Source organism: Megalobrama amblycephala, linkage group LG13, assembly GCF_018812025.1.
Source record: "Megalobrama amblycephala isolate DHTTF-2021 linkage group LG13, ASM1881202v1, whole genome shotgun sequence".
Classification (NCBI taxonomy): Eukaryota; Metazoa; Chordata; class Actinopteri; order Cypriniformes; family Xenocyprididae; genus Megalobrama; species Megalobrama amblycephala.
In genome coordinates this window covers 16,579,725-16,599,519 of record NC_063056.1, presented here as the reverse complement: position 1 = coordinate 16,599,519, position 19,795 = coordinate 16,579,725, and the positions used below count along the sequence as shown (strand labels likewise).

General features: G+C 35.8%; 1 protein-coding gene across 1 annotated transcript; it reads right to left on the bottom strand.

Moving 5' to 3' along the window:
* Positions 1 to 331: 331 nt before the first annotated feature.
* On the bottom strand, positions 332 to 14,796 carry tnxba (tenascin XBa). The gene is made up of 14 exons (XM_048154182.1): positions 12,511 to 14,796; positions 12,150 to 12,353; positions 10,139 to 11,125; positions 9,486 to 9,608; positions 9,216 to 9,359; positions 8,759 to 8,878; positions 8,523 to 8,678; positions 4,177 to 4,301; positions 3,962 to 4,094; positions 3,717 to 3,868; positions 2,391 to 2,487; positions 2,035 to 2,196; positions 1,785 to 1,948; positions 332 to 856 (listed from the first exon to the last, which is right to left on the bottom strand). The coding sequence occupies exons 1-14, from the start codon at positions 14,681 to 14,683 to the stop codon at positions 740 to 742; spliced, it is 4,857 nt and encodes a 1,618-aa protein (XP_048010139.1). The 5' UTR covers positions 14,684 to 14,796; the 3' UTR covers positions 332 to 739.
* Positions 14,797 to 19,795: the final 4,999 nt, after the last annotated feature.

Sequence of the window (19,795 nt, the reverse complement as noted above, 5' to 3'; positions counted from 1 at the left end):
GTCAGGTATGGCGGAATCTAGTCTATAGCCAAACCACAATCTAAGCCTTCAGCCCTGCACAGGAATGGAGTTACTGTTAAACCAGTCTGCTTCAACTGGCAGTTTAGCAGAACTGAACATAGACATTTGGAAAAGGATTTGCCTGTAAAGAAAAGTTATGCTGTAATAATTCACTGATGGGTCCATGTACACTAATGCATAGAATCATTATACAGAAATTAACATAAAACCTTTACTTAACACATGCAAATACTACCATAAAGTTATTTGGGTATGATGGTCTCTTTTGAACATTCGGTTGACTCAAAGTAACTTTGCAACTACATGTCAATCCAGGACTGGTTAGCACTTTGTTTTATTGATTTTTGTCTACATATGTTAAACATCAAAAGTAAAACAAATTCATAGAAAGAAATTCTAAACCAGTCATGTGGGGAAAAAAAGTACCAATAGAGCAAGACAGTGCAGTTATTCCAGTAGCGGAAATGTTAATATCCATTAACACAAGTACATCAACACATGCATAAGTCTACATAACATTACGAAAAACTTAATATGAACTTAAAAAAGTTGTGATTGGCTGGAGGTTGTGATATTTTCTTTGCAAAGCTACCATCAGATTTCTAAAAAACAACAGTTTTTGTTTTGTATGTTGTTAACCTATATACAATATTGAAGTAGCTGTGTTTAGAAGTTTGTACAGTGTATTTGCGCTATGTGCACTCTTCACTCTGCAGTTTTAACCTTGGGTTGTTGGAGTTGTTGGGATCGTTTGACTGAAATAGGAGGGTCGAAGCTTCATCTCAGTAAATGGGAGGGATGCATCTTTGCCCTTCCAGTCTATCCACACCACACCCTAAGAGAAAAGAAGAAAAGACTCAGAAATCTGCACTAATGAGAGACAATTTGAGACTCAAGCCCACTTGGTATCTCTATAATGGCTATAGTTTGGTGCTCTTAAAGGATTAGTTCACTTTCAAATAAAATTTTCCTGATAATTTACTCACCCCCATGTCATCCAAGATGTCCATGTCCTTCTTTCTTCAGTCGAAAAGAAATTAAGGTTTTTGATGAAAACATTCCAGGATTATTGTCCTTATAGTGGACTTCAATGGACTTCACTGTTGAAGGTCAAAATTACAGTTTCAGTGCAGCTTTAAAGGGCTTTAAACAATACCGACGAGGACTAATGGTCTTATCTAGCGAAACAATCATTCATTTTCGGAAAAAATGTAAATGTATATGCTTTATATAAACAAATGATTGCCTTCCAAGTTGTTCCGCCAAAACCGCATTATCGTATTCTTCAAAAAGCTTATGCTGTATGTCGGAAAAAATGGAACTGGCACTGCGTTCGTTCCGTAAGTAGAATAGGGAAGGCGTAGGACATACAGCATAAGCTTTTTGAATACACATACATTTACATTTTTTTCGAAAATGAACGATTGTTTCGCTAGATAAGACCCTTATTCCTCGTCTGGTTTCATTTAAAGCCCTTTGAAGCTGCACTGAAACTGTCATTTTGACCTTCAACAGTGAAGTCCGTTGAAGTTCACTATAAGGAGAATAATCCTGGAATGTTTTCATCAAAAACCTTCATTTCTTTTTGACTGAAGAAAGAAGGACATGGACATCTTGGATGACATGGGGGTGAGTAAATTATCAGGAACATTTTATTTGAAAGTGAACTAATCCTTTAACATTGTACTTTAAATCTAAGATGAATGAAAATTCATGCTCTACAGCTTGAGCTACAGAAATGCTACCATTTGCTGATGCAGTACCTTGTTGTCTGAGTAGGAGGCATAGAGTCCGTTAAGGTTTGCCTTGTAGCAGTTTTTATACCACCAGCCTCCCATGTAGGCCTTAGCGCAATGGATACTAAGGGTGTTTGGGTCTTTGTCTTTCGTGGAGAATGGACGGCCGTTGTGATATTTCATGGAATCACCTGTTAAAAACAGAATATAGATTCAGTCTGTCTTACAAAAAGAGCATTTTTTTTTTTTACATACAAAACATGATCTTTTCTCTTACCAGCAGTGCCAGAGTATCCAGACAGCTCGAGTGCATAGTGATTAGCCTCTGAGCTAACACTGAAGTTGGCATAATGAGCAAAGGCCGTGTCATTTCCTGAACGCAGGTCAATTCGCAGGGTCATTGGTGTAAGGCTGGTGAGAGTGTAAAGGATGTCATTTCCTATGGAGAGATGGGGCAAAAAATTAAATACAACTTACCAAAAAAAAAAAAAAATATATATATATATATATATATATATATATATATATTCTAAATTGATATTCTTTAGATGGAAACCTCAGATGTTGTTTAAATTGTAAATATTTTTTTTTTTGTTTCTGAAAAAATAATACAATCACTGAGGAAAATCTCACCCAACCAGAATTCCCCACTCAGGAGACCAAAGCCTTTGCTGTAATCTCTCCAGCTCCTGAAGAAATCAGTAGATCCATCCATTCTCCTCTGGAATACCTGCATTTGCAAAACAACAGTCTTATTCAAATCCAAAAAACATATACTGTTAAATATCGCAAAATTCCACAAAATAATGATAAGCAACAGTATAGTTCATAAAAAAATACAGAAGATCCAAACAATTCATATTCATTCTAAGAATATGTTACATATTTTGTTCATGAAAGGGGCTTCTGGATAATAAGGAAATTGTGAATTGTGAACATTCACCATTATGGCCTCAAAATGAAAAAGAACCATTTTGTTTTTTTAGATTTTTGTGCACAAAATGCAACTGGCTTTTGTTTTTCTGTATACAAAATGCATTAACGAGCCCTGGTGAAAAAGAAATGCACTTCATTGTATTAAATGTATTAAATTGTATTAAAAAATTCAATCTTAATGTATTGAATTTACTTAAAATCTTAAAAGTATATATTTAAAAAAAAAACTGTACTTGCAGATAATATTATTGGTTTAAAAGGCAACCTAAGTGTATTTATTAAAAAGAGTGACCATGTTTCTTATCACAGTTGTATATACTCTAAAAAGTTCACTTTCTAAAGAACATTTTAAATCTTTGTTTTAATAATAATTTGATGTTTTAAAGAAGTACACATGTCAATTACTTAACTATAATTTTAACTGTAGTGTTATTAAAAATTACATTTATTACATTACCTATTTTAAATGCACTAAATTGTAAATTGTAAACAGTATATTTAAAATATATTTAAATGCATGACATACAAATTTCAATAGAAATGACATTAAAGTAGACTTTAGTTTACAGTAAATACTTGTGAGTACATTCAACACGTACACTTTAACAATATTTCAAAGAACAAAGGAGAACAATAGAAGTAATTATGAAATTACATGTAAAGATAAAAAAGGCATTCTTAATTCAAATAACTGCATTTAATATAAATGTAAACTGTAATTCATTTTCAATTAACTGCAATTATTATGTGTAAACAAATTAGATTCAGTTCACACTTAAGTTTCTTTTAAAATATATTATCTATGAGAAGCACTCTTTTAAAAAAAGTGTGATAAAGTGTACTTCTTTTTCACAAGGGTATAACAGCATATCATGTCACAAAATTATTTTGTCATCATTATTTTGTTATTTTGTCATGTGCTACTAAGGTTCAGGGCTGTGAGATAAATAATGGCTAATTAAAAAAGGATCTACATATTTAATGTCACACTCCAACAACGATTTTATGGCATTTGTTTCTTACTGTCCAGCCTCCTCCATCAGTCTCCATGTCACAGTAGACCCATACTGGCTCTCCATCCTTCCCTTCAGGGTAGATCTCAGCCTCTCCTGACTCCTTCATCCCATTGATCTGTACCTCTGAGCATTCTGTGGGGTATGGGTACGGGAGCATGGCTACAGGGGAAGAAGAAAGAAAACCAAATCTCTAAAAGATAGAACGCAACCAGGGCTGAAAGGAAGGCAGTTATGAAACAGATCATTACGCACCAGTGCTAAACTCAGCAGAGACAAAACTGATGTACTGTCCATCTCTTTCTCCCTCTATTTTCACAGTATAGTTTGAGAAGGCTGCCAGTCCAGTCAACTCATAGTGCGTCACAGATGGATTTAAAATCAGCTCCTGTTAATACAAAGCAAGAGACAGTGAAAATTGTGGAAAGGCTGCTAAATTTGCTATTGAGTTATTGATACAGTATATTCACTTTGACTTCCTCGTTCTGCTGGTATGTGAGCCTATAACTTTTGAAAGCCACACGGGGAGCCCTCCATGAAATCACAGCTGAGTGAAAGGTCACCTCATCAGGAGTCACTACCTGAAGCTTCAATCCTAGAAATCATAAAGGCATGAAAAAAGAAGATAAAAACTAGACATCGCAGATCCTGTAGAAGATATTTAGCTACTATGGTGGACAGGAGGATTTTCATTGATAAATAATCTCAGTTTTGGTCTCTTCATCACACACAGTTTTGTCATACCAACTGTGACTGATTAATGAGTAAAACTAAGGATATCAGGCGAGTTTACAAATTTTTATAATTTATCGGAATTGGCTGATATTGGATATTTAAATGTACATGTTATTTTTACATTTAGATGTATTAAAGTTCCCTTGTGAAAAAGAAGTTTGTTTAATTGTATATAATGTGCATTTACTTCAAATCTTAAAAGTATACTTTTAAAAAACTGTACTTGCAGATAATAGAGTATTAAAGGTGCTCACTAACAGTCTTTGGTTTCTCAGTTGATGAAAAGATCCTCTGTAGCACCTTTAATGAGTATTAATAAAAGGCAACTTGAGTGTACTTAAAGGCAAATTTGTAAGATTTTTGGATTAAAATATCCAAAAACCACTAGAACAGTGTTATATATTTTGTTGACTTGTGTACCTACATTCTCACAAATGTTTCCAAGAATGTTTAAATCCAGAGAAATAAGCAATTTTAACCAGGACACGGACAGTGTCTTTGCGTCGCCTATCAATGACATCATACCTGCTTAACCCTCGTTTTCCGATTTTATTTTGTAGAAACGCTTTAATATATTATGTGTTTTATTAGACAGGTGAGCAACTGTTTGACTACATTCATCGACAAAAAAAAAAAAAAAAAAAAAAATCATTGTTATATAGCTCAACACATTTAGTCTTATTGTTTAAATCTAGTTCTTGATTTATTGTGTTTTACCATACCTTATATCGATCTAGCTTACTGCATTGTGCAACAAGTGTCTCATAGCAGCCGCCGAGTGACTACAATAACGTTAATAATCTCTTCCATGAACATGATTTCTGCCAGAAGTCCCATCCCGATTCTTTTCCACCGGTAGATGTGATGACAACACCTCCCATGATTCCACAAAATCAAGGCGTCATCAAGCTACACCTTTGTTTTAAATAGGCAACCTATGGTGGTGAAAATTTACATATTGTGCCTTTAAAAAGAGCACACTTTCATGATTATTTTTCTTAAAACTGCAATATGTAGATTTTCACCGCTAGAGGTCGCCTATTCAAAACAAAGGCATACCTTGATGATCAGAATCTTGGGAGATGTCGTATTCACCTCAAAGCCAGTGGAAAAGAATCAGGACGGGACTCGGGCAGAAATCATGTTCATGGATGAGATTATTAAGGTTACTGTAGTATGAAGCAGTGCAGGGCAGAGTGATGTTGGAGCTGAGCGAGGCCACTGGAGCAATTTGCTAATCAGAGACGAGTGCGACACATGACTCGAGAGCAGCAAAACTTTTATTACGCCACAGTCACCGCTTCTGCTTCTTCCAGTTAAATGTATGAGGTAACACAGCGCTGTTTATCGTATTAGATACATTTGACTGTGTTGAAAATTATGTTATGTTAATTACTCGGTTTGTTTGCTCGGCAGCTGCTGTGAGACACTTGTTGCACACTGCAGTAAGCTAGATTTTAATCAATATTAAAAAAATATCATATAATCATATCATACAAATATCATATCATACAAATGCTGGGTGGCTTGTGTTGATAAATGGCATGCATTTCATTTTAAAACGTATTGTATGATGGAGAAAATGCTGCATTACTGTTACTAAAAATAAAGCTGCATCTGACTATGCTATGTTAGCTACTTCACAAAATAGAGTTTTTCTCTGAGGCATGGTAAAGCATGGTACTCTTGGTAAATCAAGAAAACTAGATTTAAACAATAAGACTAAACGTGTTGAGCTATATAACAATAATTCGTTTTCTATAATTTGTCTATAAATGTTCCCTTGTCCAATAAAACATATAATATATTAAAGCATCTTTGGTGTTTCCATGGTATCTACAAAATAAAACCGGAAACTGAGGGTAACGTTCATGTGACAGCATTGACAGGCGACTCCTCACACGTCCCGTATCCATGGTTAAAATCGCAATCTTTTTTTTTTCACAATTTGCAAATAGTTGGAAACATTTGGTGAAGGAATGGATTCTGTAATCCACTGCCGCTTCAATATATATCTTTTAAGTTATTAAAGGTGCCCTAGATTCAAAATTTGAATTTATCTTGGCATAGTTGAATAACAAGAGTTCAGTACATGGAAAAGACATACATTGAGTTTCAAACTCCATTGCTTTCTCTTTCTTATGTAAATCTCATTTATTTAAAAGACTTCCGGAAAACACGCGGATCTCAACATAGCACCGACTGTTACGTAACAGTCGGGGTGTATGCCCCAATATTTGCATATGCCAGCCCATGTTCCCAACATTATGAAAGGCATTAGACAAGGGCAGCCAGTATTAACGTCTGGATCTGCACAGGTGAATCAACAGACTAGGTAAGCAAGCAAGGACAACAGTGAAAATGGCAGACGGAGTAATAATTACTGACATTATTCATGATATCATGATATTTTTAGTGATATTTGTAAATTGTCTATCTAAATGTTTCGTTAGCATGTTGCTAATGTACTGTTAAATGAGGTTAAAGTTATCATCGTTTCTTACTGAATTCACGGAGACAAGAGCCGTCGCTATTTTCATTTTTAAACACTTGCAGTCTGTATAATTCATAAACACAACTTCATTCTTTATAAATCTCTCCAACAGTGTAGCATTAGCCGTTAGCCACGGAGCACAGCCTCAAACTCATAGAGAATGAAATATAAACATCAAAATAAATACTTTACTCACATAATTCGAAGCATGCATACAGCATGCATGACGAACATCTTGTAAAGATCCATTTGAGGGTTATATTAGCTGTGTGAACTTTGTAAATGCGCTGTAACATAGTCGACAGCTCGTGTGGCAGGGAGCACGCGATTTAAGGGGGCGGCGCCGAGTGTAAATCAGTGCATTGTTAATGATGCCTCAAAATAGGCAGTTAAAAAATTAATTTAAAAAAATCTGTGGGGTATTTTGAGCTGAAACTTCACAGACACATTCAGGGGACACCTTAGACTTATATTACATCTTGTGAAAAAGCATTCTTGGGCACCTTTAATCAACATCTTTCTGTTAAATTATTTGAATGACTTTTTCAATGTATGTTATAGCATTTCTTTTCCTTTTCAAACACTAGAAAATAAGTTTGAATATTGTCTGTACCTCTGAGAGAAAAGAACATGTTATCAGTATGTTTTGTGAAAGTTTCCTGCTCAGAGCAGAGCTCAGATCAACTTCAGCCTTGAAGAAACTGTGAATCATGTGTATCTGTGTATGTGCGCTAAGTGTTCTGTGCAGGTCTTTTGTACTGGTGAACAACTGGCACTCTGCTTGAGACCTGTAGACGCCATGTCATGACCCCAAAAGGACATCCAGTACCTAATTCCAGGTTCCCCTCGTCAGCATCATGACGAATGGAGATATGCTTCTGACTATCTGTCCATGCGTGGAAGATTACTAAATTTGTCTATTTTCCTTAGCCAATCAGAATCATTCAACCTGAAGTAATGACGTAGTTAGTTGACTGTTAAGAGTATAATTGTTGTGGAAATGTGAATGTACGTGGAACGGCCTACGAACTCCTTGTGAGACTTGAAGCTGGCTTCTGCTGATGAAACTGCAAACTATTCTTCATTAAATTTTTCTTCAATTTATTAATTTTTGTAAACTTTGACTCCGGCTCTTTATTCAACATAGCTGGTCTCAAGGGTCCTAAACAAAATATATCACACTGGCCTAGTGGTTTTTGGATATTTTCCTGCAAAAATGTTACATATTGTGGCTTTAACACACTTAGGTGCACTTTAAAATTGCACTTTGTAATAATGCAAATTAAAAGTTTTACTTAATTTTCAGTTTTGGTCTCTTCATCACATGATTTTGCCATTCCAATTGTGACTGTAATGAGTAAAACTAAGGATATAATTTGATATTATAGATTTTTGTATTTTACAGAAATTAGCTGATATTGGATATTTACTTGTGCGTGCTGTTTTTACATTTAGATAAATTAAATAAGTTATAGATGACAGCATAGTTTATCTTTAAAAGCACTAAATATGTTAAATATAATATTTGAAAATATCAAAAATAAATATCTTTTTAAACAGTAAACAGAATCGTGACAGTTTACGCACCACTTCCTGTTGTGAAGGTTGTGGAGACTGGGCTACTCTGGAGCCGGTTGACTTGACTTGTGATTTTCACTGTGTATAAAGAAGATCTATGTAGTCCTCTGAGCTGATGCTCCACAGTACTGCCAGATAATGTTACTGTAATCGACACATTAGGAGCTAGAAAGCAAAACAACTTTAGTAAGCAATGATGGTTTAGTGGAGAGAACCAGCCATTTAATAGGTTTGACTGAACTTACATTTTGTAGTCCCATAACTGAGGATATAGCTGTCCACTTTAGCTTGGGACGGTTTCCATACTAGCAGAGCTTTAGTGTCTGTGATGTTCACCACCTTCAGTTCAGTAGGAGAATCTGGCACTGGGATTTAGGGAAATGTGAAAGAGTCATGTATATAATGTCATGTAGTATAATGTACTACAATACACTGAGATGCAAATAGCATCGAACTACTATTTACAATTAATGCAAAGAAAACACTACTATTTTCACTTTAATGCTATTTGCACTTAGTCTAAATTGCATCTATCACTATTTGCATTAAGTGCAAATAATCCCTGCCTTTATTTATTCCCTACCGAAAAACCATTTTATATAACTAAAATCCAGTGTCAGTGTTGGTTTTTATTATCGGATCGAAAAAGAAAATACTTTATCGTTTAAAAAAACAAAAAAAACAATTAAGCATTGTGTTCACCTGTAGTGACTGAGGCTGTGATTGGCTCGCTCTCGAGTGTCTCCAGGACTGAGCTCACAGTAATATCATAAGTGGAGCCAGCAGAGAGCTTAGACAGGAGAACATGGGACAGTTGGGAGTCAACAGACATGGAGCCACTCTCGCCTGCAGCATAAAAGGGTAAAGCATTGTAAGCATCTCAGTTTATTGTGGCACATCAGTTAGGCTGGAAACAGTAACACTTAATAGTGAAAGCAGAAAAGCAGGATAACTCAAAAACATTTACGGTACCAGTCACAATGTTGGTGTATGTGACTTTAAATTCTGCTACAATGCTTTTAGGCTTTCCCCAGGATACAGAAACAGAAGTCTCTGTTATATTGCTGAACATCAGATCAGTGGGCGGCTCAGGGCCTGGAGAAAAGATGGTAAGAGGGTGAAATTTCATATAGATGTCAAACGGCACAGTCAAGAAAAAAAAAAAAAAAAAAAAAATGCAGCAATGTTGGCACAGTACAAACTGAAGGTAATGGCATGCACAAATGTATATTTTAGAGTTCTGAAACATGTATATTCTTACATATGCCATATTACCTAAGTTATCAATTGGTGCATTCTCTCATTTTTCATTCACATGAAAAATAATTTCATGGTGAACTTCACCATTCACCAATACAGTACACATCATTATTTTTAGCACTGGAAATTCTATGTTAAATTGACAGCCAAAGAAATTCTAAGGCTGTTTTGTGCTCCTGATGTCACTGAACTTATGCCTGGTATTTATGACTGAAATAGTTTAAGTGGGTCTTGCCAATGTCAATATTTGAAATGCACTGTATCCCTTGCATTCATGGAAGTGCTACTAGCACACCACAGAATGGTAAATGCTCTTCACTGGTGTTTATTGCAATGAACCAAAGCAGGAAATATGGGAAACCTACCTGTGGATAATGTAAGGCGGTGAATTTTGGATCGTAGACCAAGACCAGAGCCAAACAAGGAAACCGAGTAACGCATTTGAGGTTGAAGGCCTTTAAAATGATACGACCGTGCTGTACCAGCGAGAACTTGTGAGAACTTTTTCACAGTCCTTGCTTCAAGTTTGTTACTGTTGACTTTAGTTGAAGTTCTGTTTGAACCGGGCCTTTGGACATCTGTTACATTTTCAGCTGCTGTTCCTTCCTGAATTTTCTCTGAATCTTCATTTCCTGCTCTGATTTCCCTTCTTGTTACAGTGAAGTACTTGAACATGTCTCGAGGAGCTTCCCAAGACAAAATGAACCCAGTAGAAGTGATATTATGAACCTCCACTGATCCAATAACTGATAATCTGCTGCTAGTGTTGAAATGATTGATATGAGTTTTGGATTCAATACTTGTCCCATTTACAGAATTCCCCTCTGCTTGGAGAGTTGTTACATTGCCATGGGAAAGCTTCTTGTCTTTTTCAATAAATGTAACTTTAGTCTTACTTTCCAGCCCTTGATCACCTGCAGTTCTGGTAGTAACCTTTGTCCTGGATGTAGTCATGTTAGATGATCCTTTGGTGACTTTAATCAAGTTCTCTTTGGAGGTTTCATTTACAGATCTTTGAGTCACATTCTGAAAGACTGGCTCATCTTTAAGTTTATTTCTCCTGTCAGTTTGGGATTGTTTGTCTTTGTCTGATGTTTTGCCCTCATGATGTCTTCTACCTTCATGCTTTTGCAGAACTTGACCAATAGTCTTGTCTTTTTTTGTGGTACTGGACTGGACTTTACCTGTGGACACTGTTGGCTTGGTTGTGGTGTCTTTCTTTGGGTCCTTTGTATCTATCTTTTTCACAAATATAGTCTTGTCTGGTTTTGTCTTTACAGATTTTCTGTCTGGCTTGGCAGTGGACATCTTCATAGTCACAGTTTCAACAGTTACTGTGGTCTTTTTGTCAGCTAGGAAAAGCAAAAGTCATTCAGAGTGAGACTTAGATATATTTTTAAATATCTCATCCCAAAATCATATTTCACCCTCATGTGGTATGATTTTTATTTCTTTTGTGGAACACAAAATGAAATATTAAGCATCATATTTGTGCTCCACATAATGGAAATGGATTGGGAGGTCTAAAATTATAAAATCACCATTTAAAATTATAAAAGTACAACCCGAATTCCGGAAATGTTGGGACGTTTTTTAAAATTTGAATAAAATGAAAACTAAAAGACTTTCAAATCACATGAGCCAATATTTTATTCACAACAGAACATAGACTGAGAAATTTTACAATTTTATGCACAAAATGAGCTCATTTCAAATTTGATGCCTTTTTATGAATATGAACATTGGAGTGGATTTTAGCATACGCACACTCTAAGATCAAATCTGTGCAAACACACTTTTTATAAGTGAGGCCCAATGAAACTAAACATATCCGTGACACTTTCACTGTATGGAAAGCAGCATAAATATTACTAAATGTGTCCATTTTTGTTCTATGGATGAAAGAAAATCATACAAGATCATAAACATAACATGAGTGTGAGTAAATGATAACTAAATTTCCATTTTGTAGTGAACTACACAGTAAAATCCCCAGAGTTAAATCAACTCTGCTCAGAGTACATATGGTCCCTCTCTAAATAGTGTTAAAGTAACACTGAAGCAGAGTTAAAGTTAATGAGATAATTAAACAATTAATAAGGCTGTGACTGAAGTCAGTTGTAGTTCTTGTGTTTCTATTTTCTTCAGTGATTCTGCTTGTTAACAGCAGGCGTTCATCACTAATGCACAATCATCACTTAATTAATTGCTTAATTATCTCATTAACTTTAACTCTGCTTCAGTGTTATTTTAACACTATTTAGAGAGGGACCACATGTACTCTGCGCAGAGTTGATTTAACTCTGGAGATTTTGCTGTGTATTCTATTAAACATTAAATTTTAAAATGTTGTTGACTTTCATATGCTTTACTTACCTTTACTGCAGTCTAGGCCTGTGTAACCAGTCTGACACACACACTTTCCCTTCATACACTTCCCTTTTTTGTTGCAGTTAGAGGGGCATGTTTTTCCACTGCAGTCTGGGCCACTAAAGCCCTGGAAACAAACACACTTTCCTCCTTCACACTTGCCCTGGCCATTACAGTTTTTAGGGCACTGCTCTCCAGAGCACTGAACACCTGAAGATATATGGTACAGTGAGTGATTTAAAACCAGTTCATCCAGATTCAATTCAGCAGTTACTATACACATTTTTTGCCAGATCCATTAAAAGTACCATATAGTAATGGTTAACTAAAGATTTTTGGATTTATGTTAATACCACATTTTACTTACACATTTTTTTAATCACTGACATCTCCTTCTCAAGAAACTCAACTCTGTCCCTTAGTGCGGCCATCTGCGTCTCACAACCTCCTGTGCAAGCCCCATGTAGCAGGTTGATGCGATGAGTCATAACCAGAGGAGATCCCGGATTCAAACTTAGCTCTGTTTCTCGTACTTTGGTTATGTTACCTGTATCTGTCTGAGACTCCTGTTGAACGCAAGCCTCAGTGATGACTACTTTAACTGGTGAACTCTCTGCAGGTTTGTCTTTAGTTGGATTCTGGACACCATCCACTACAGGTATGGCAGTGGTCTGATTGACGTTGTTAATTTTTGAAGAAGTAGATTGAGTTTGGTTTTTTGTTTTAGTGTTTAATGATGTAGTTATTGGCCTTGATGAATTAACATTAATAGTTTGGGATATTAACTTGACAGAATGTTTCTTCTTGCTATCTGTGCTCTCATCCACAACAAGCTTTGTAGAGGATTGGAGAGTCTGATTGACACTGTGGATTTTTGAGGAAGTAGGATGAGTCTGATTGTGTAATAATGTTGTTAGCTTGGGAACATTATGACTAATAGTTTGGGATTTAGAAGTGGAATTTTTCTTCTTGTTAAGTGTGCTTTGAAGAGCAGGCCCAGGTTTATGGACATCTACAGCAGACTTTGGTGTGGATATGAGGGTCTCATTGCTACTAGGTTTTGAGGAAGCAGAATGAGTTTGGTTTCTCATTTTGGTGAATACTGGCTTTGAAGCATTAACATTAATAGTGTGGCTTACTGACTTGCTAGTAGTATTTTTTTTCTTGCCAAATGTAGCTGGAAGAGAAGATACAGGTTTCTGGACAACATCTACAGCAGGCCTCGAAGAGGATGGAAGATTTTTCATTTTGGTCTTTAGTAATGTAGTTATTGGCTTCTGAGAATTAAGATCAATAGTGTTGATGGTTGACTTAGTAGTAACATTCTTCTTCTCACTAATTGTGTTTTGTACACTTTGCACAGGCTTCTGGACCGTTTCCACATTATGCTTTGAAGGGGATGAGAGGGTCTGATTCACTCTACTAGAAGTTGAGGAAGTAGATGGAGTTTGGTCTTTCATTTTGGTCTTTAATAATGTAGATACTGGTTTCCGAACATTAAGTTTTATAGTGTTGACTGTTGACTGTACACTTTGCACAGGTTTCTGGATGTTGTCCACATCAGGCTTTTTTAAGGATGGGAGAGTTTGATTCCCTTTACTAGATGTTGAGGACATTTTGGTGTTTGATAATGTCACAACTTTAATAGTTTGGGACGTTGACTTCACTGTAGAATTTTTCTTCACACTAAGTGGATCCTGAAGAGAAGGTACATGTTTCTGTACAATGTCTTGAGGCTGATTGACGTTGCTAATTTTTGAGGAAGTAGATTGAGTCTGGTTTTTCGTTTTGGTGTTTAATACTGTAGTCACTGTCTTTGACACATTGACATTAATAGTTTGGTCTGTTGACTTCAAAGTGAAATTTTTCTTCTCGCCAAGTGAGCTTTCATCCACAACAATCTTACCAGTGGATGGAGGATTCTGATTGACGCTGCTTGTAAATGAGGAAGTAGGGTGAGTTCGATTTTTCATTTTGGTCTTCAACGCCATAGTCTCTAGCTTTGGAACATTAAGACTACTGGTGTGGGATGTTGACTTGGCAGTTGTAGATTTCTTCTCATTAAGTTTACCTTGAAGAGCAGGCCCAGGTTTCTGGACACTATCTACAGCAGGCTTTGAGGTGGATGTGAGAGTCTGACTGATGCTGCTAGTTTTTGAGGAAGTAGACTGAGTTTGGTTTTTCATTTTGGTGTTTGTGGTTACTGGTTTCTGAACATTAAGATTAATAATGTTCACTCTTGATTTAGTAGTAGAATTTTTCTTCTCGCTAAGTGTGTCTTGAAGAGAAGGCACAGGTTTCTGGTTACCATCCACAACAGGCTTTGGGGTGGATGGAAGAGTCTGATTGGCGCTACTACTTTTTGAAGAAGCAGCATGAGCCTGGTTTTTCACTTTGGTGGTTGTAGTTACTAGTTTGGGAACACTATGACTAATAGTGTGGTCCATTGATTTAGTAGTGTCATTTTTTTTCTCACTAAGCGTGCCTTGAAGAGAAGACAAGGGACTAAGGATGAGGAGAAAAACTATTGAGATTAACATTTTATGCTGAAATATGGTGCCCAGTCTTTCATACAAGTTATGACTGATAATATAACGCCTAAATCAAAATAGCAAAGTTTTTATATTTATTTTCCTCAACTATCTAACAAGTATTTGGGATATGATAGATGTATTCCCTGAAAAAGAGAAAAGTTTGCCTTTAGTTTTTCTTGGCATGCCGTTTCATGTTCATTCACACATTCATTCACACATTCATTCATTAATTTACTGCTCAAATGTGTGTAAATATAAAATACATGCCTTTCAAATATATGTCAGGCTAAGATGAGCCGGGCTGGCTGAACACAAGACTGCATTTTTGGAAAAATCCCTCAAAACCCTATCAGCAGAGGGACTGTACTACTGCAACAGAGCTGCACTGTCCTCCTCTCACAGTGACTGTATGTCTTTCACTATACTTGTACATAATCTTAGCCAACTAAAAACTGCCAGTTTAAAAAGAAATCCAGCAGTCTTATTTAAGCGCTCACCACAAAAGCATCCAAAAAAATCTATAATAATGATTATTATTAAATTATTTAAAAAAAAAATAATTATTAATAACATGCTTTCATATTAATAAATATACATAACCGTTCACAGGTTTGGGGTTGGTAAGTTTTCTTTTATGTTTTTGAAAAAAGTGTCTCATGCTCACCAAGGCTGCAGTTATTTGATCAAAAATACAGCAAATATTGTAAAATATTATTAAAATTTTAAATAACTGTTTTCTATTTTAAATGTATTTTATTCCTGTGATTACTCCAGACTTATTTCAGTCTTCAGTGTCACATGATCCTTCAGAAATCATTCAAATATGCTAATTAGCTGCTTAAAAAACATTTATTATTATTATCAATGTTGAAAACAATTGTGCTGTTCAGTATTTTTGGAAGAACTATGGTACATTTTTCTTTGATGAAAAGAACAGGATTTATTTGAAATACAATTATTTTAGAATGTTTTTAATGTCACTTTTGATCAATTTAATGCTTTCTAGCTGAATAAAAGTATTAATTTCTTTAAAAAAATAAATCTTACTGAATGCAAACTTTTGAATAGTAGTGTAAATCATACATAAATATTGATATTTTTTATTATTTTATTCTTATCTAATCATCTGCAATTTTATGTAATCATAAAATCACCATTATTTGTTATAATACAAAACATTCAGCCATTATAACCGCAATACTGCCAGTAATTAATTATGGCAATGAATACAATGATTATAGTAATGTTATTTCAATACAATAATGTGTAATAAAATGAGTCTTACCTGTATTTGGAGCTGCTTCTGTCATGCTCTGTGTTGGATTAGACTCTTTCCATCAGTCTTGAGAACCCCCTGTGACTGATTGAGATCACTACAGGAGCTCTACTAGCCAAGAGGACCCTGAGCAATCAAATCCCTTCATACTTAAAGTTTTTCCATACTCCGCCTCCTTGCCAATTTACATTGACCATATTCCCTGCTCCTGAATGTTTTTGTGGGTGTTTGCAAATCTCTCGACATAGAATTCTCTAAACCGTTAACCAGACTGAGTTCATGAATCTATCTGTGATTAGCTGTCCCTTTCCTGTGTTACTTCTGTTTATCTGTTATTGCTCTACATGATGTGAATGCTGTCCTCCAGAATTGTCTGTTTTTACCAATATAATTGGAAACGTCAAACATGCATAATGTATAATGTTGCACATTATTTATTGTTTCAACTTGTCTTCAGAACAGTTCACTCAAACAATATGTTATCATCTTCAAGGTTGTAAGGTTATAACTTTGATCACTGTTATTAACACATGTACCATTTCATTTAATTGATCAAAATTGACATTATATTATAACTCAGTCCCCCTTAAACCACCTTTCCTCAGACCATAACTCATTACTTCATATAGATTAAAATACATGTACAGTAAAACATAAGAAAAACAGATACTTAAATATTTAACAAAACATTTTTTATCTGATAGAGTTATAACCATATGTGATAATCAAAGAAATACATTTAGTGAGAAAATGAAGGAACTCAAGATTCTGTTACATATACCCAAGGGCCTAGATTTGGTTTCAACATTGGGGGGGGTTGAGCGTTGGTATGCTGCCTGTAATTTTTTTTTTTTTTAATTTAAAAAAAAATCTGTTTTATGTGTAGCGTTATTGATAATTTATTTTCTATCTATCTATCTATCTATCTATCTATCTATCTATCTATCTATCTATCTATCTATCTATCTATCATAACTTTATGGAATTTATGTATAACCATTCATCAAATTCTAACATAACAGAGTGATTCTAAAAAGAAATAAATTATGTTATATATATATGGCAGCGATTCGACGTTTTAATGAGTGAGCTACTTAAATCGTTCATTCAGCCAATTCCTTCAAAAGTCAGATTAATTAAGGAAGAAAACAAACACCGATTTGAATACTTTTGTCATTGATAAGACGCTATTGAAAAATGAAGTAACAAAATAGATGGCTGTTTTAGTAACGTTAATTGGTTACAGTTACACTGATAGTTAGATGGCTAAATTGCAATGGATTAGCTAGCTAAAATATATGTGGAGTGTACTTATATTACAATGTTTTCATACCTCCTTCTCAGTACATGCTTTATTCTTTTTAACGTCCCTCTTTGAACAGAAGTTTAATATAGTCGGCTGGGCAGCAGTTCTCTTCATTTTTGGTGCCCGCTTTCTTTCATTCAAACAGTAGAGCTCCACTTGCGTTGTGTTGGTGAAAGTGCGATGCGGATTGGTTGGGCGTAACCAATCGGTTGGAGGGGGGGTATTTTTTTGACTAATTTATTATGACAAACACATATCCGATTATAAACAAAATTATAGTTACAAAATATATGAATTATACATATTTTAGTATAGATCTACTGTGATTTTCATGTTGAAATATTGGGGGGGGGGTTGTAACTGATGGATTTGAATATTGGGGGGGTTAACCCCCCCCATCCCCCCCACAAACTACGCCCCTGCATATACCTATACCCAAACCTTATTGTCCTCTGATTACTTTCTTTACTACTCTCATTAGCATGGTATCAACTAGCATGATATCTGTCTGAAACATGCTAGCAATGTGATAATGTATACTAGCAAATGCATAGCAACACTCTAGAAATCATCCAGAAACCCTTGCAACCGCATAATAAACAATTTGTAACTGATTCAAACTTCAAATTTAAATGCTTTTAAACTTAAAACTTCAAACCTTCAAAAAGCTTTTTAAACGCTCTCTCTCGTTCTCTCTCTCTCTACCATTTTACACTTCAAGCTTTTACAACTTCAAGCTTTCCACAAAGATCTGGCTTGTACCTTTCCTTTCTAGCACATGATGAAAGTTTCAGTGTGAATATCCTCTACTGGAACACAGAGAGTGTCTGTCACATCAGCTTGATGAGACATGATGGGTGGCCTCTGCTCACTAGCACCCCCTCTTGTATGATATTTATATCAAGCTAAAGCAGGCCCACATCAGTGGAACCACCGTTCAGTTGCTGACCTGACCTTACCCTCCTAGTCAAAGCAGTGCCAAGCCTTGAGCTGTATACACACCTAACAAAACAACCATGTACTGACAAGCACTTCTGGGAATTTATGAGCCAAAAATGACATTAGACATTATAGAGTATTGCTCATTCATTTCTGTGGAAAAGTTTCTATTTACGTCTATTTGAACAAAAGTTTAATCCAGTTTGATCACTTAAAAATGGCATCTCCAGCTGGTAGATACAGTTTGTTGCTGTTCTAGTCTACTAAAGGGGTGCCCAATCCTGTTCTTGAAGCTACATCTTCCTAGCTACATACTTCCTAGAGTTAATGCTGTGTTCATGCCACCTTGTATTTACCGGAATATTGTGATGACAACACGTGACGTTATATTCGGAGCTGTTCACGTCCTTGAACTTGGAATTATATATCTATGGCACCACTATCAATGTCTAAATGAATCTACAGCTCTCAGGTGGTACAGCGGCCACGTGGTACACCTGGGAGCTTTCAGAAAATTCCCAGTTTACAGGCTGTAATAACGAGCTCTACGAGGACGTGAACGCTTTTTACAAGCTAGAATCTCGTAACTGCAGGAATTACGAGGTGGCGTGAACACACCTTTAGATCCAACCCTGATCAAACACACCTGTCTGGTTCAGTTGTGTTTGATCAGGGTTGGAACTGAATTTTTCAGGAAGGTAGATCTCCAGGAACTGTATTGGGTTCCCCCTGTCTACTAGCTTGAACCAGCTGATGACCATCTTGAGGGGCTTTCGCAACGAAAAGCTCCAGGAACTCCGTTATAGGAACTAGCCACTAGGGCTTGTTCCTGGTTGCATTCGCACCAGCAATAGGAACTCTGCAGCGGCCGACAGCGGTTCCTTTAAGCGTGGCATTTACAAATGCTAAAAACCTGTAGATGGAGGATGCCGTGATCTGAGCTGTGTTTGTTTTGCGTGTCGTGGGTTTCGTAATAAAGGAGATGGAATGTAAACGCATAATGTGCCGGTGTTTGACATGCATTTGACCAATAAACTTACACTTACGTCACTGAAAGTTCCTATAGTGCTGGGTTAGACCCTACTCTGAAGTAGGAGCTAATTTAGTTCCATCAAAGGGAGTTCCTAGAACTAAAGTCATTACTAGTTCCTGTGGTGCGAACACAGCAAAATCTGGGTACTTCAGCCTATAGTTGTAGGAACTATGAAAATGTTTCTCCAGAACAAAAGCCCCTTAAGGCCAGCTTTCTACAGCTAGTAACTAGCTAATATATTCCAAAAAACATCTATCAGCTTAAGTTGGATTTCCAGCAGGAATGTGAGAATCAGACTTTGTTGACTGGTTGAAAATGATTTGAATTCTTTAATATATTTTGGGGTGCACCAACATGAAAGCTCACAAGATCATGCTGGAAACAAAAATTTAAGATATGCATAACAAGTAAAAGAAGGTAATGTTAAGAGATGCAGAAGCATTTACCAAAATACAGGATTTAACCTTTTTCCAAATGAAAATATGTGCATTTCTGAGTCTGCATATTTGTTCAACCCTTACTTATTCAAACATAACGAGAAGTTTAATGGTGACAGCACAAACA